This window comes from Sorex fumeus, unplaced genomic scaffold (genome assembly GCF_029834395.1).
Source record: "Sorex fumeus unplaced genomic scaffold, SorFum_2.1 ptg000021l, whole genome shotgun sequence".
NCBI classification, from domain to species: domain Eukaryota; kingdom Metazoa; phylum Chordata; class Mammalia; order Eulipotyphla; family Soricidae; genus Sorex; species Sorex fumeus.
Window position 1 is genome coordinate 4,660,832 of NW_026606078.1, and position 14,880 is coordinate 4,675,711.

The 14,880-nt window shown below is 37.8% G+C and overlaps 1 protein-coding gene across 3 annotated transcripts in view; it reads right to left on the reverse strand.

The window, feature by feature from the left end:
* Window positions 1–14,880, reverse strand: part of TARBP1 (TAR (HIV-1) RNA binding protein 1) — an 81,993-nt gene that overhangs the window by 31,427 nt on the left and 35,686 nt on the right. For all 3 annotated transcript variants that reach the window (XR_008792316.1, XM_056113584.1, XM_056113583.1), the window contains exons 13-19: window positions 13,238–13,335; window positions 6,233–6,394; window positions 4,275–4,462; window positions 3,220–3,481; window positions 2,752–2,940; window positions 618–808; window positions 388–459 (exon numbers count right to left, since the gene is read on the reverse strand). Coding sequence is in view for 2 of the 3 variants with exons in the window: in XM_056113584.1 (XP_055969559.1) it covers window positions 388–459; window positions 618–808; window positions 2,752–2,940; window positions 3,220–3,481; window positions 4,275–4,462; window positions 6,233–6,394; window positions 13,238–13,335 (1,162 nt within the window). In the remaining variant the exon portion in view is untranslated. The remainder of the gene's footprint in view (window positions 1–387; window positions 460–617; window positions 809–2,751; window positions 2,941–3,219; window positions 3,482–4,274; window positions 4,463–6,232; window positions 6,395–13,237; window positions 13,336–14,880) is intronic.

Below are 14,880 nucleotides of genomic sequence, written 5' to 3' on the forward strand. Positions count from 1 at the left end.
GTAAAAAAAAAAAAAATTAAATGTGTGTGCTGACAATCACACAACCACCCCAAAGATTATACCCTATGTTATTTCCTTATTTATGCTGGACTTTATTATCCAGATTAGATTAATTTTTTAAAATTTATTATAGTTAAGTTACTGTGTTTAAGATGGTAGTCCATTACTATTTTGTAAGGTATAACACATATTAATAGTGAGAAATCTGAAGAAAATGTGTTGAAAATGTACTAGCAAGGGTACACACTTTCTAAAATAACTTTGAAGGTTCGTTCAATATCCTGAGTATCACTGTAAGCTCTCATTAAATTTAACAAATAAATGCTTCACATGTTAAATTTTATATATTTCATCTATGTCAAGACATAGAAAACCTAGAATACTTACTTTTCAATAATAATGTTAGCTGCACATTCATGCCCAAGATTTTCTACGAAGGTATGTATATCCTGAATAAGTCTTTCCATAAAAAAAAAGACAAATAACGGGTGTTAGATAGGAAAAAAAATTATCACCCCCAATTTAAAGCTAACTAGTACTTAACATTCTGCTAATGAAACCCCCTACCCAAGGATGTACTTAAGTTATGACACGTTGAAATAACAGCGTCTTTTTACCTTTGATCATGCCTAAACACAGTTCCAAACAAACAAGCCTCAAGGATAAGTTCACTATAATTTTTAGCACTTGATAATGATACTTGGGACACATCTGAAGCAGAAACTATCCAAGACTGGCAGCAATAACTTATTAGTACATTGAAGACGCCAGTTTTTGTAGCAGACATTTCGATTACATTGGACATAATCTGAAATGAAAAGCAATGGTCATTTTATCTTTGAACCAATTTATTTAACAACTAAAAAGTACTACTAAGAATCGATGTGAATGGATTTAAACGATACTCTCAACATAACCATAAGTAGTTTTTCAAAAGTCTTTTGCTAGAACTTTTGCAAAATGATCAGTGATTGCAGAATACTAAGTTTTCATTTCTCAATTACTTTAATGACAGTGATATTCACCCAGTGATATTTTGAATTCTCCAAGAGAAACAACTGCCCCAAATAAGAGAATGGAAGGAAAAGAAAACACTTCATCCTTTATATGTTCAGCTTTCTCTGCATGCTACCAATGTTATCCTTTTCTGGGGGCAGAAAGAGTATAGTTTTGACAAGCGATGTGTGGCAGGAAAGAACAGAGAGGGAGTAAATGACAGTCAAGAAAAGGACTTTAACTTTCCATTTTCCTCTTTGGATAAGGAGGCACATGTGAATTTCTAGGCATGATATTATTTCATCCTGGTATTATTCAGACTATGTACTAATTGCTGTGAAGGCAGATTACTTTATGATGCCTCCAGAAAACCATAAAGACCTTTTAATAAGGCTATATTCAGAGAAACACTTTTCTAGGAAAGAATTACAATTGCAATGACAAGTAGTACTAGACTTGTGCCTTCAGTAACAAGGAGAAGTCATTAAAAAATTGTAAGAGGACATGTCCTAGATGGATGGACACTGAACTTGGGCCATACAGGTTATTACATAAGAATGGCAGTTCTTATGTCAGTTCTTCCAAAATCTTTATACAAATTCCCCAATTCTTTAAAACCAACAATTGGAAAAAAAAAATTAATCTCCTTTAACCAAATAAAATAAGTCTGTGAGGCAGATGTGATTCACAGTCTATGGCTTTGCACATACTCTTATAATCTAACATATTCTAACTCCTATTCATGATAATGAAGAAGATTCAGAACATATTGACTAACAGAAAAATAAACATTATCAACAGGCCAAGTATATAGTTGTAACTTCTTTCTTTCTCCCAATTTTTATTTAGGTACAGCAATTTATAATACTGTTAATGATAGTTTTATAAGCAATGTTTTTATTTAAAAATTTCTTTATTGAAGAACTATGACTTATTGATAGTTGAGCTTTAGGCATAAATTATTTTAACATCCAGCAATTTCACAAGCAATGTTCTAACACCACACTCCATGTCAGCATTCCTCTACCATACTGGACGGTCCCTATTTCATGTCCAAATCACAAACATTAATAACAAAAGTTAAGTTCCTTTAGTTCTCAAAGTCAGAAACAGAAGGAAAAGTGCTCGTAACCAGGGACTGGGGAGGAGAAAATAAAGTGAATTTGTTTTTATATGGTGCTATAAAAAAATTTTTAATGGGTACTCAGTTAAAACTATGAAAGAAAAAAAAAGTTCTGGTGATATGTTACAACAAAGTGAATATACGTAAGACTAATGAAATGTATACTTAAAAATGGTTAAGAAATTGAGAGGGAAAGAAGAGATAGATAGATAGATAGAAAGAAGCAATGGGGAGCAGGGGTCAAGGGGATCCTTGGTGTGTAACACTGGCTGGCGGTGTCAAGGAGTGATAGGGCTAAATATCCAACCACAGAGTCAACACTGAAAACAGGAGATCCAAACTTCAACAACCAAAATTAAAAATGTGCCTGTCAAGAGAAAGAGAATGGGGGAACAGGGGGTGGGAGAAGGCCTGGCAACCCTCATAGATGGAAGCAGACACTGGTGTTGGGATTGGTGCTAGAACATAGTATGTCTAAAACCCAAATATGAATAACTTTGTAAATCATGGTTCTTTAATACAAAATTTTTAAAATAATTTAAAAATTATAAAAAAGATATGCAAGAGTGCACACACACACAAATGGTTAAGATAATAAATTTACTATAATGCCCCCCCATGTCAAAAGTTACCTCTTTTATTTTGAAATACACCTGGCCCTTGATTTTTGCAGCAATGGTAAGAACTTTCATATCAAAAACAAAATGAACAAAAGCTTTTAAATTAGACCAGAATATCAACTGAGTATTGCTTAAAGAAGATATAATTTTCCAAGCCATGTCAAAAGACTCGATGCAGAGTGATTCAGAGGATGTCAGAAGCTGGCAGAAAAAGAAAAAAAAAAGATAATTATTATTTAATTTTTGAAACTGATTTCTAATCCTATAGGTGTTTTTCTTCTTCATTTTTGGTTTGTTTTGTTTGGGGCCCATGCCCAGTGGTACTCAGGGTTTACTCCTGCTTCTGAGCTCAGGGTTCACTCCTGGTAGGCTCAGTAACCACATATGGCATCTTGAACTGGGTCAGTGTATGCAAGGCAAGCACACTGCCCACTCTACTTCTCCAGCCCACTGTTCAATTTTTATCTCATCTTAACTTACCTTAGGAACCAAAATTTTCATGCAATGGAACACAGGTAAAACGTGATCAGAAGGAAGAACTGTGAGGGCTTCTAGTGCAAACTGTAAAGTCCTTACTGGCATTTGAACAGCAGGTAAAATGGGTTCCAGAATTTCACCTTCTGATGTTGGAATAAGAGTGTGATATCTTTTCAACAGAAAAGAGAAGCAGACCCACTGATCATGAATATACTGTGCAACTATTTTTCCCCATCCTTGGGAAGGTAAAGATTCTTCAAAGAAACTGAAATAAACAAACAAAAAAAAAAGTCACTACTCTATCTTCCATAAGTATTAATTTTTCTTTGCACAATCTTTATAAAATAGAGAATCATTATCAGTCAAGATCCCAGTGTATACACACACACACACACACACACACACACACACACACACACAAAATCAAGAAAATCACATAGCTCTCAGTTTTCCAATTACTCTAAAAAGTTATCTTGGGGGCCAGAGTGATAGTTCAGTGAGTGGGTAGGGCACTTGCATTGCACATGGCTGACCTGGATTAGATCTCTGGCATTCCATATGATCCCCCAAGCCTGCTAGGAGTTATTTCTCAGTGCAGAGCCAGGAATAAGCCCCGAGCACCACTGGGTATAGCCCCAAAACCAAATAAATAAATAAACCATTAAGGGGCCAGAGAGATAGTACACTGGACAAGGTGCTTGCCTTGCACACAGCTGACCCTAAGTTCTGTTCCCAGCATCCCATATGGCCCTCCAAGCATAGTCAAGAGTAATTCCTGAGTGCAGAGCCTGAGCATCACTGGGTGTGGCCCAAAAACAAAACAAAACAAAAAGTAGTCTTCTAAGTATTCACTTTAAATGGTGAAACCTAAATGAAAAAAGGCAGATGAGTTTCCAGTAAAAGATAAGTAATGTCATAATGCATTATCAAATTTTCAGAGACCTAAAAGTAATGTTTAATAATCTCTAATTAATCTAATTACTGATACAAAAATGGATCTTTAAATATCAGCAATAAGATGCCCTTCATATACGCTTCACACTGAGGGGTGAACACACCTGCTTTGCTCCTCTGTGTGGGGTTTATGCAATGTCTGATTGAACTGTAGAGAAGCAAGGAACCTGTCAGTGGGTCCTGCATCCAAGGGGTCCAGCTGCATGTCAGGCTTGTGGTCAGTGGTCTCACACAACATGGCCAAGGAGGCCATACTAATGACTCTCTGAATCTGTCTACCAAGTGTCGGTTCCTGAGGAGGAGATGGGACAGTCTTTAACAGAAGCAAGTCTGAACTAAAAGGCATGTCATGCAGTAAGGACGTTAGCTGTCATCTCTGAAAAATTTCATGCCTTCCTCATTCTGTAGGCTATAAACATCAAAGGCAATATAAGAGCATTCAGTGCACATTATTTTTATCATTTACAAATTTATAAACTAGTAAAACCTACACAAACTAGTATATATACATAATCTATATAAACTTGTAAAATCTACAACAAATTTATAACCTAGTAAAAAAAATTCAGCATTTTAGACTAAGAAATGGTCTGATATCTTCATTATGCAGGTGGGTGCCTGGAATTAGTATACAGTAGACTGGCTACACAGAGAACCCAGACTGCATACAAATCAGTACTTCTCAATCTTTTTCACTTGCATACACAAACTAGATACAACATTCCTACAGGTCATTCTTATTTTAACTATTGAGCTAAAGAATGTTTAGAACAGAACTGGGAAGGAAAGAAAAGGGGAAAGAGTAGGAAAAAGGATTAAAAAAAATCCCCAGTAAGAAAGCACCTAGACAATGGCTCAGTGACATTATGAGCTTACTTCTCACTACCACACACTCCTGACTGTCCGATATTCTGGATTCCCCTGCAAGGAGGAAAAGGAACATGACAACAAAGTGTAGGGGCTGAGCACACAGGCTTTGGAGTTAGGCTACCTGGCTTTGTCCTTGCTCCTAGTCTGAGAAGTTACTGTACCTGGACAGTGAATGCAAACTTTTTAATATTAAGACTAAAAGAACAATAGGTAAATGAAGAAAAGAATGATATACACACAAGAAGAAAATGTGATCTGCAGTGCTTCAAAATGGAGATGAAGAGGTAGGACAGGAGTTAAGGTTTGAGCCTTGCATGCGGCAGACCTCAGTTTGATCCCTCACACTACATAATCCTCCAAACATCATTAGATGCAGCCCCAGACGCCTATTGAGTATTTCCAGGTATGTATGTATTGGAGGCCCCCCAGACACCACCAAGATGTCCCAGAGAATACTTGGCACCACAGTGCCCTGAGGGACTGATCCTCAAGCTGCTGGCCCAGTTTGCAGAAAGTCACCAGGAGGAGGGACCCCCAGATACTGACAGGTATTTTTTTGAAAACAGGGAAGACCAGATGGAACATAAACCTAAATGAGGAAGGAGATGACATGGGTTTATAATCTGTGTAAAGTGTGTGTGGCAGCCTTCTTTGAATGAAGCATAGGGGCACTGTGGAAAAGAATCAAGGCAGTGAATGATTAGGCAACACACAGGCACAAAATCAAGTATAAAGGGCTACAGAAGCCTAATAAATTTGGGTACATTAAAGTATCTTGTACTGATATATAAAAGTCTGCATGGATAAAAGTCTACATAAAAGATAAAATTGATAAAAATCTAATTTTAAGATAATATTTACGTTCCTTTGAAATATAGTTAATAGCATGCTAGGCATTCAGAAAATATTATGAACACTGAATATTATTTTTACAATTAAATTTTAGCAGATTGGGGAACAAGAGGAGGGTGGGAGGCACGTGCAGCAGTGCTCAAGGATTACTCTTGTCGGTATTCAGGGGCCATGTAAGGTAGGTGAAGATTGAACTGGGAGGTCAGCTGCATGCAAGGCAAGCATCTTCCCCCTGTACAATCTCTGGTCCCTCAGCAGATGCTTTATAACATATCAAAAAAATATAATATAGATATATTCCACATATACTCAAAATACCTTCACCTGAGTCAAAGATTACCTGTTCATCGTCCGTCTCTTGAAGATTTTGAATAGATACATTTCTCAAAGGAGAAATAACTCTCCAAATAGGGTTATCGCTTTTCCACCCAATCTTCAAATGGAGATTTATAAGCTCAGTTAATACCATCAGGTATAAATGACAGCGATCCAGATCTGAAATCTAAGACAAGCAGGGTCCATGATTTTCAAAAAACTGAGAGTCAGACAGAAAATAAATTTTTTTAAGAGCACTAAAAAAACACTGACAAATGCCACCAGACCCCATGCCCAGAGGGGGTCAGGGGAGACCCCTCCCCGCCCCAAGGGACCCAGCCCCAGCAGGCAGTCAAAAACCTCCAGAACCCAACTACCATCATGCCCACAGCTGCTCTCTACACGTCGGGCCAAGCCTCACACACATAACCCTATTCCTGGACCACGCAGCCACGACATCTCATACCTCACACCACTCATATTCCAAGAGCAGCACACCACATTTGATGGGGTTTAAAGCAGAAGGCAACCAATCTTAGAGGAAAATATATTTCTACATATATGTGTATACATATACATACACGTATGTATATACATACACACATGTGTGTGTGTATATGTATATGCACACACAGCTCAACCCTTAAGAACATATTAGTAATCTCTTATAGAAGGGCTTAATGGCCCCTGGATAAAATAAACAACTTTCACACACTCTCCTCTAAGGAAAGTTTTTCGGAGCATTTTCAACAATTTATTCTTAACAAACAATATAAAATAAATTATTTCAGTTCTGCTTTGGGGCAGGGGTTGGGGTCTGGGATGGAAACATCCAAAATATGGAGATGAGAAGGTGTAATGGTTATGGGATTGGTGTTGAAATATTAAATGTAAACAAATATTGTAAAAATATTTTATTTAAATTAAATTAAATTTTAAAATACTGATGAAAGAAAGTAATTTGTTCCCAGAAGCCTTTTATAATGTTCCCACGCAGAGATAGTTTCTGTTTACACAGTCTGTATTCCACACACTTCTCGCACATTTTACAATGTACTCATCTTTTGACTATGAAATGCTGGAAGAGAGCAACTATGTTCCACCGATCACTGCAATCCAGGACGACCTCATCAGAAATAGCAATAGCTCTTCTTCTTGTTTTTGTTTGAGACCCTGAGGTACTCAGGGCTTACTTCTGGCTCTGCACTCAGGATCACTCCTGGCAGACCTCAAGAGACGACATGCAGTGCCAGGGATAGAGAGGGGTCAGCCGCATGCAAGGCAAGCACCTTCCCCACTGTACTATTGCTCCAGCTCAGAAATAGCTATAGCTGTTATGGCAGTTACCACTTCCGTCGTTTTAGGCAGTTTACAACAGTCGATTCTCACAAGAGAGATCACCACCCCTGCTACTTCCTAAAATCTTTCAGAAAGGTTAAACACTTACCCAGCATCTCAGAACTAGTAAGTAGCAGAGAGAGAGAGAGAGAATTAAGTACATGTCCTTTTGATTCACAGAATGACCCTGGTGCAACGTGCTTCCATTCACGTCTCCCACCACTTTCTCTGTAACCTTTGGGAAATTACTTAACCTCTAAGACCTCAGGTTTGTTATCCATAAAATGGTGAGAGTAGTGTCTCTCTATCCTCACAAGGTTTCTAAAAGATTTAAGAAAACATACAACTTTATAAAAAAAATCTTTTTTAAAGAAAAGAAAACGTATGTTAAGTGGACGAGTAATGACATGTGACCTTAATAATTTTGCTTGTTTGGGGTAGATGCCCAGCTGTACTAGGGGCTTACTTGTGGTTGCACTCAAGAGATCACTCCTGGTAATGCTCAGGGACCATATATGGGATCAAACCCAGGTCATTATTATTTCTATACCAATTACCTTAAGGGTCTTTCTGGTAGAAAGAAGCATATAATTATACATTTAATATATATTTACTGAGCAACCACTGTATTGAACTTTGTCAGATGTTAAGAGTACAACCCAAATATAAAAGCTAACATCTGCAGCGCCTGGTCAGAGATTAAACAAAGGGTATACATATAAGCGCCTGAGACTGAGAAGTAAAAGTGCCTGGGAGGATTACTAAATTTGGAGCTTGAAAAAATGGCTAAATAGTGGTATATTCACTGAGAAGGAAACCAGGAGAACCTCTGCAAAGATGTTAACAGTGTACATGTAATAGATCCAACACAAGTTGTCAATAGGCAACTGGCTGAATGAACGCTACGCTCAGAATAGTGATCTGCAATAAAGACAAAGATATGAAGATCCCTGGCAAAACTGATGCTGAGGCTGCAGATAAAATCACTGAGGCAGAACAGAACATAAAAGGGGAACAAGGCCAAACAGGCTATTAAAACAAACAACATTTTGCGGGACAAGAGATGCAGCCCGGTGGCAAAACAAAGTAAAAGGAAAAAAACTCCCACTTTGAAGGCTAGATAGTAGAGAATGAACATTCAAAGGAAAAGTGGGTATAATGATGAAGAGAAAAGAGAGAAAAACAAAAAAAATAATGTCACAGAAGCTAAATGGTCAACAGTACAAAATGGGGCTGAGTCAAGAAAAATCTGATTTGAGGATTTGAGAAAAAGTACAGGAAGGAAGGAAGGAAGGCAGGGAGGGAGGGAGGGAGGGAGGGGAGAAAGAGAGGAAAGAGGAAAGAAGAGAAAGACAGAAAGAAAGAGAAAGAGAAAGAGAGAGAGAAAGAGAAAGAGAAAGAAAGAGAGAGAGAAGAAAGAAAGAAAGAAAGAAAGAAAGAAAGAAAGAAAGAAAGAAAGAAAGAAAGAAAGTAAGTTCAGTTTAAATCATTCAATTTGTCATTAAATTTATAACAGAGGGGTCATTGTCAACTTCAGAGAAAGCCAACTTTGTATAATGATAGAGGTAGAAACCAGGTATGTATGGGGATGAATTCAAAAGTAGAGAGAGAAAGATGGAAATTGTCTACCACAGAGGCAGGAGGTGGGGTGGAGTGGCAGGAAGGATACTGGGGACATTGGTGGTGGAAAGTGTACACTGTTGGAGGGATGGGTGTTGGAGAGATGGCTGTTTGATCATTTTATGACTGAAACTCAATCATGAAAGCTTTGAAACTGTATCTCACAGTGATTCAATTTAAAAAAAAAGAATGGAGCTGAAGGTCTTTATTGATTTGTCTATAAAGAGAAAGAAATTGGGTGCTAAAAGGAAAGGAAAATTGAGAGAGCTATTTTACAATAGGGTCTTAAAAGCAATTTTACTGTTCATGAAAAGAATCTAGGAGAAAAGGGAAGGCTGCAAATACAAGAAAGTGAAAAGTCCTTCAGCAAATGGAAGAAAATGAAACCCAGACCATCTTATCTCAGAGAGAGAAGACAAGAAGAATGGACTCAGGTGTGGGTGAGCACCTAGACATTTAACAGCTGGAAATTTCACATAGGCAGTTATTTCCTCTGTGAAGTAAGGAGAGGCAGCGACGGCATACTGAAGGCTGATAGTTCATGTCCCTCATGTTGACAGCTGAAATTAGCCATGAAAAACTGATGAATAACAAATCAGAGCGACTTTCTTTGTCCCTAAGAACCAGTTGTTAAACAAGCATCACACTGCTGAGGAGAGAAAAAATGTGGAGAAAAAAACTGATTGAACTCTGAACTACCAAACAGAGGTATTTACTTGGGAATTCTAATACTGATCTCATTAAAGAGTAAATGTTTCAGTCTAAATATGTATTATATATATTATTAACATATAATATATAGTACGTGTACATATTATAATATATTATATATTATATATAACATATAATATATTACATTATATATAATATAGTACAGTGGATAGGGCATTTGTCTTGCATGCAGCCAACCCCGGTTTGATTCCTCTGTCCCTCTCGGTGAGCCTGGCAAGCTACAGAGAGTATCCTGCCCACACAGCAGAGCCTGGAAAGCTCCCCATGGTGTATTCGATATGCCAAAAACAGTAACAACAAGTCTCACAATGGAGATGTTACTGGTGCCCGCTCGAGCAAATGGATGAACAGGAGGACAGTGCTACAATGCTATATATATAATGCATAATACATATATTATGTATTATATAATAGTGTATTATAATAATCATTATATAATACAATGTATTGTAATAATAATATGTATTATAAATATGTTATTTATAAATAAATATTACAGAGACAGGAGTAGTCTGAGCTTAGCTGGGTATGATCCAAAACTAAATTAAAATATACTTATATAACAATCTTTCCATTATTTGTGCGTATTATATATTTTTATATTTTTTATAATCTTTTCCTTTTTTAAGTTACATTATAAAACATGAAAGCATTTATGTTTTATAATGAGTATATAGAAATTTAGTATACTTTCATGTATGCCTGGAAATATCCAAATTTAAAGGGCTGAAAATAATACTGATGATAATAAAATTACATGAAGTCAAAGCAAAAAGCTCTCTATTGAATGTTTCTTAGAATGTGGAACTTGTGAAAGAAAACTCCAGGTTCAACGGAACTGGGAATGGGTGACCTCCCCCTATGTTCCCCTGTCTTCGGCAACTTGGCAGTCATACCCACAAACCACCTTTGGCTGATCCCATATAATCTCGCCAACGGCCATGATCCAGAAACTCATTATAATCTCTCAGAAGAGAGCATAAAACGACATGCCATAGCCATGCCACTGGACCCTGTGCCAGGTTGTTTTATTCAAGGCAACCTGCAGGAGAGTGGGTGAGTTCTTCTCCACACCCCAAGGGACCCAGCTCTGGCAGACAAAAACCTCCAGAACTCAATTGCCACCATGCTCATGTATTCACGGCTACTCTCCACACACTGGGGACAAGCCTCACCCATGCATGAACCCATTCCTGAACCACAAATGCGGCCACACAACATCTCATACGTCACACCACTCACACTCCAAGAGTAGTGCACCACATTTGATGGGGTTTAAAGTAGAAGGCAACCAATCTTAGAAGAAAATGTATTTATATATATATATATATATATATATATATATATATATAAGCACACAAGGCTCAACCTTTAACAACATGTTAGTAATCTCTTATAGAAAGGCTTAAATACAACAATCTTCACACACTCTCCTCTAAGAAAATTTTCTGGAGAATTTTCAGCAATTTATTCATAACAAACAACACAAAATAAATTATTTCAGTTCTGCTTTGGGACAGAGTTTGTGGTTTGGGATGGAAACATCCGAAATACGGTGGTGGGAAGGTGTAATGATGGTGGGATTGGTGTTGAAATATTAAATGTAATCAAATATTGTGAACTTCTTTATAAAAATAAAATACAAAAAACGTTTCTTAGAAATTTAGGTACGCCTACTCCAGATGGAGTCCTGGCGACAAAGAACTTCCACAAGCAAGGCCCAGGTACGTGGGTTCCAGGACTAAATCTCCAAGCCACATGGCGGCAGAGGAGCTGGGTTGTACCCTCTGGCTCCCCGTGCTCTGCAGCCTGGCTGTCATGCCCACAATCTGCCTCTGGGTGCCATCTTAGCGCACCAATAGCCCTGGTCCAGAGACTCCCAAATGAAACCCAAAATGGATTAGTGCCCTACAGAGATATCTCTGGAACCCAAGCATTTACAAGCTAGAAATCTAGAAGCACGCAGACACTTTTGCGGCTACGCAAGCTCTCATACTCAAAATAAGCAATGGAAAATAAATTATCTAGCATATACCCCTGGCAGGCAGGCTTGAACGGTGGTGGAAACTTCGATCAAATCATGATGCCCAAAAGTAGAGAGAATTGGGTAGTAGAGTATTGGGGAAATTGTCTGCTATAGAGGTGGGGTGAGGACTAGGAAAGGTGGGGGGGTGGAGGGGAAGACTGGAGATACTGGTGGTGGAAAATGTGCACTGGTGGAGGGATGGGTATTCACACACTGTATGGCTGAATCTCAGACATGAAAGCTTTGTACCTCTATCTCACGGTGTTTCAATAAAATAAATAAATAAAATGAAAAAAGAAGAAATTTAGTTATCAGCAAAATTGTTATGAACAATTACCTAATTGTTTAAAAGCTAAACATTCCTTATCTCCAGAGGATATTTCCTTTCTATTTCCTTATCTCCCTATGCTATGAAGTCTTGAGTATAAAATTTGTCTTCTTATATCTTTTATACTTGTCAGTTAACTAGCAAACATATTTAATTGAGCAGTCTTTTAACTTTACTGCCAATTTAATGGTTCTAATAGCTTCAATATGTATCCATAGAGAATCCAACCAAATCCAATTCAACAATTTAAAAATAACTGGCATTTCTATAAGTATTGGTTGTTTCAAAATATTCTTGAAGAGTGGAAATTTTATTAAATTTCAACTGTCCTATAAAGAACAAACTACATGGGGGAAAAAAGTGACAAAGATAGGTACTCAGAAAGCATCTGCTTTACCTCAGATTGTTTACAACACTAATTGATATTCAAATCACTTTTGGTATCTTAAAAATATATTTGTACTGATATCTGATCCCATCCCACATCTGCCAAATCAAACTTTGAGACAGAATACATAACAAATTTGCTAAGTACTTCAAATGTGTTATACTATTTGAAACTTTCCAAATGCTGGGAGTTCGAAGTAAAATTTCCATTTTGAAGATGAGGAAACTAATAAAGATGAGTTTCAGGAAAGCTAACTTTCCCATTACGCAGATGGAACTAGAACTAGAAAATTCCAAAGTTCATTATTTTTTCTACTTACTGAGACTTATAAAAAATTGATTACATTAAAAGTTAAAGGTAGGGGCTGGAGCAATAGCACAGCAGGTAGGGCGTTTGCCTTGCACGCGACCGACCCGGGTTCGATTCCCAGCATCCCATATGGTCCCCTGAGCACTGCCAGGAGTAACCCATCTCCAGGTGTGACTCAAAAAAGCAAAAAAAAAAAAAAGTTAAAGGTAATTTTATTTTTAAGTTAATACAGATTCTGACAGTCTTCAATTACTCAAATTTTGGTGAAGTTACTGCAAAGAATACTTACACTAGTTAGTTCATTCATAGTAAGTCTTCTGAGTATAAACTGAGAAATACTCTCTGAAGTAGACATGACAAAGTTCTGAAGAACAGTAAATACTTCATCTGTATAGGGAAAAGAATATGCAGATAAATGAAAGATATTCTTTGGTACAAAATAACCTTGATGTTTGAGGCCAGAAAGATAGTACAGTATTCTATATGGTCCCTAGAGCAGCGCCAGGAGTGATCCCTCCATGCAGAGCCAGAAGTGACCCCTGAGCATGGCCAGATGTGGCCCAAAAAGCAAAACAAAGAAATAAAACACACACACACACACACACACACACACACACACACACACACACACCCCAGATGTTCTATTACCGTACAACTCTGGTAATTATGCACAAGGGTGAATCATTTACCAAAACGAATTTTAATAATTCAACTGCCCGAAACAAGAAGAAATATTTGCTTCTGAAAATTCACTTAGGAGTTCTAGTTTTGGATAGGGTAAGATGGGGATGGGCTAGAGCGATAGCACAGCAGCAGGGCGTTTGCCTTGCACGCAGCCAACATGGCCGACCCGAGTTCGATTCCTCCGCCACTCTTGGAAAGCCCGGCAAGCTACACCGAGAGTATTGCCTGCAAAGTCTGGCAAGCTCCCCGTGATGTATTTGATATGCCAAACACAGTAACAACAAAGTCTCCAATGGAGACGTTACCAGGCCCGTTCGAGCAAATCGATGAACAACGGGAGGACAGTGACAGTGACAGTGAAGATAGGGATACACCATATGCTGTCACTGGATGAGTGAATAACCTAAATAATCAATCACTAAATGACAGAAAACCTAGACAAAATAATATCAGAAAGGTGAAAAGCAGCAGATGGTTTGGGGGGGAAAAAAAACAGAAAGAATGTAATACTAAAGAGCAGTAAGTTTGTACTCCTGAGCACAGAGCTCAGAGATTTGAAAATAACCCCAAAGAAGCAGCTAGTATTTACTAAGACTCAAGGGAGGGGAAGATCAGGAAAAGTAGCCCAGAAAATGGCTGATGAACTCCTCGGCTCACCCCCACTCTGCTGAAAATAGAGCTGCTACAGATAAGCAAAACAAAGACTTTCAGAACTGAACTACAACTGCTCAAGTCCCAGACTGGCCACTGGGTGGAACATACACAGTATAGATAAAGTGGCATTTGTGGAAACTGAGAGATAGCACAGTGGGTAAGGCCCTTCCCTTAACATGAATGACCTAGGTTCAATCCCCAGCATCTCATATATGGTACCTTGAGCACCACCAGGATTGATTCCTAACTGTAGAGCCAGAGGTAAGTCCTGAAGACTGTCAGGTATGGCCCCAAAACTTAAAAACAAAACAAAACAACGAGAACAACAAACAGATGGCACTAAAAATGGAACGGGAAACAAACTGATACTGAATGGAACCATCACTACGAAAGCAAAAGCGGTATCTAAACTGAGGTCTAAACCAGGCTGACTAGTAAACAAAAATATTCTCCAATGTAAACAAGATCCAGAATCCCCTAGATTCCAAAATACACTACAATTAAAAAAAATAAACATATAAAGAATCAGAAAATTTCTACCTCATGCGGAAAGAGATAAGCTACAAACAACAATGTTAAAATGATGTTGAGGTT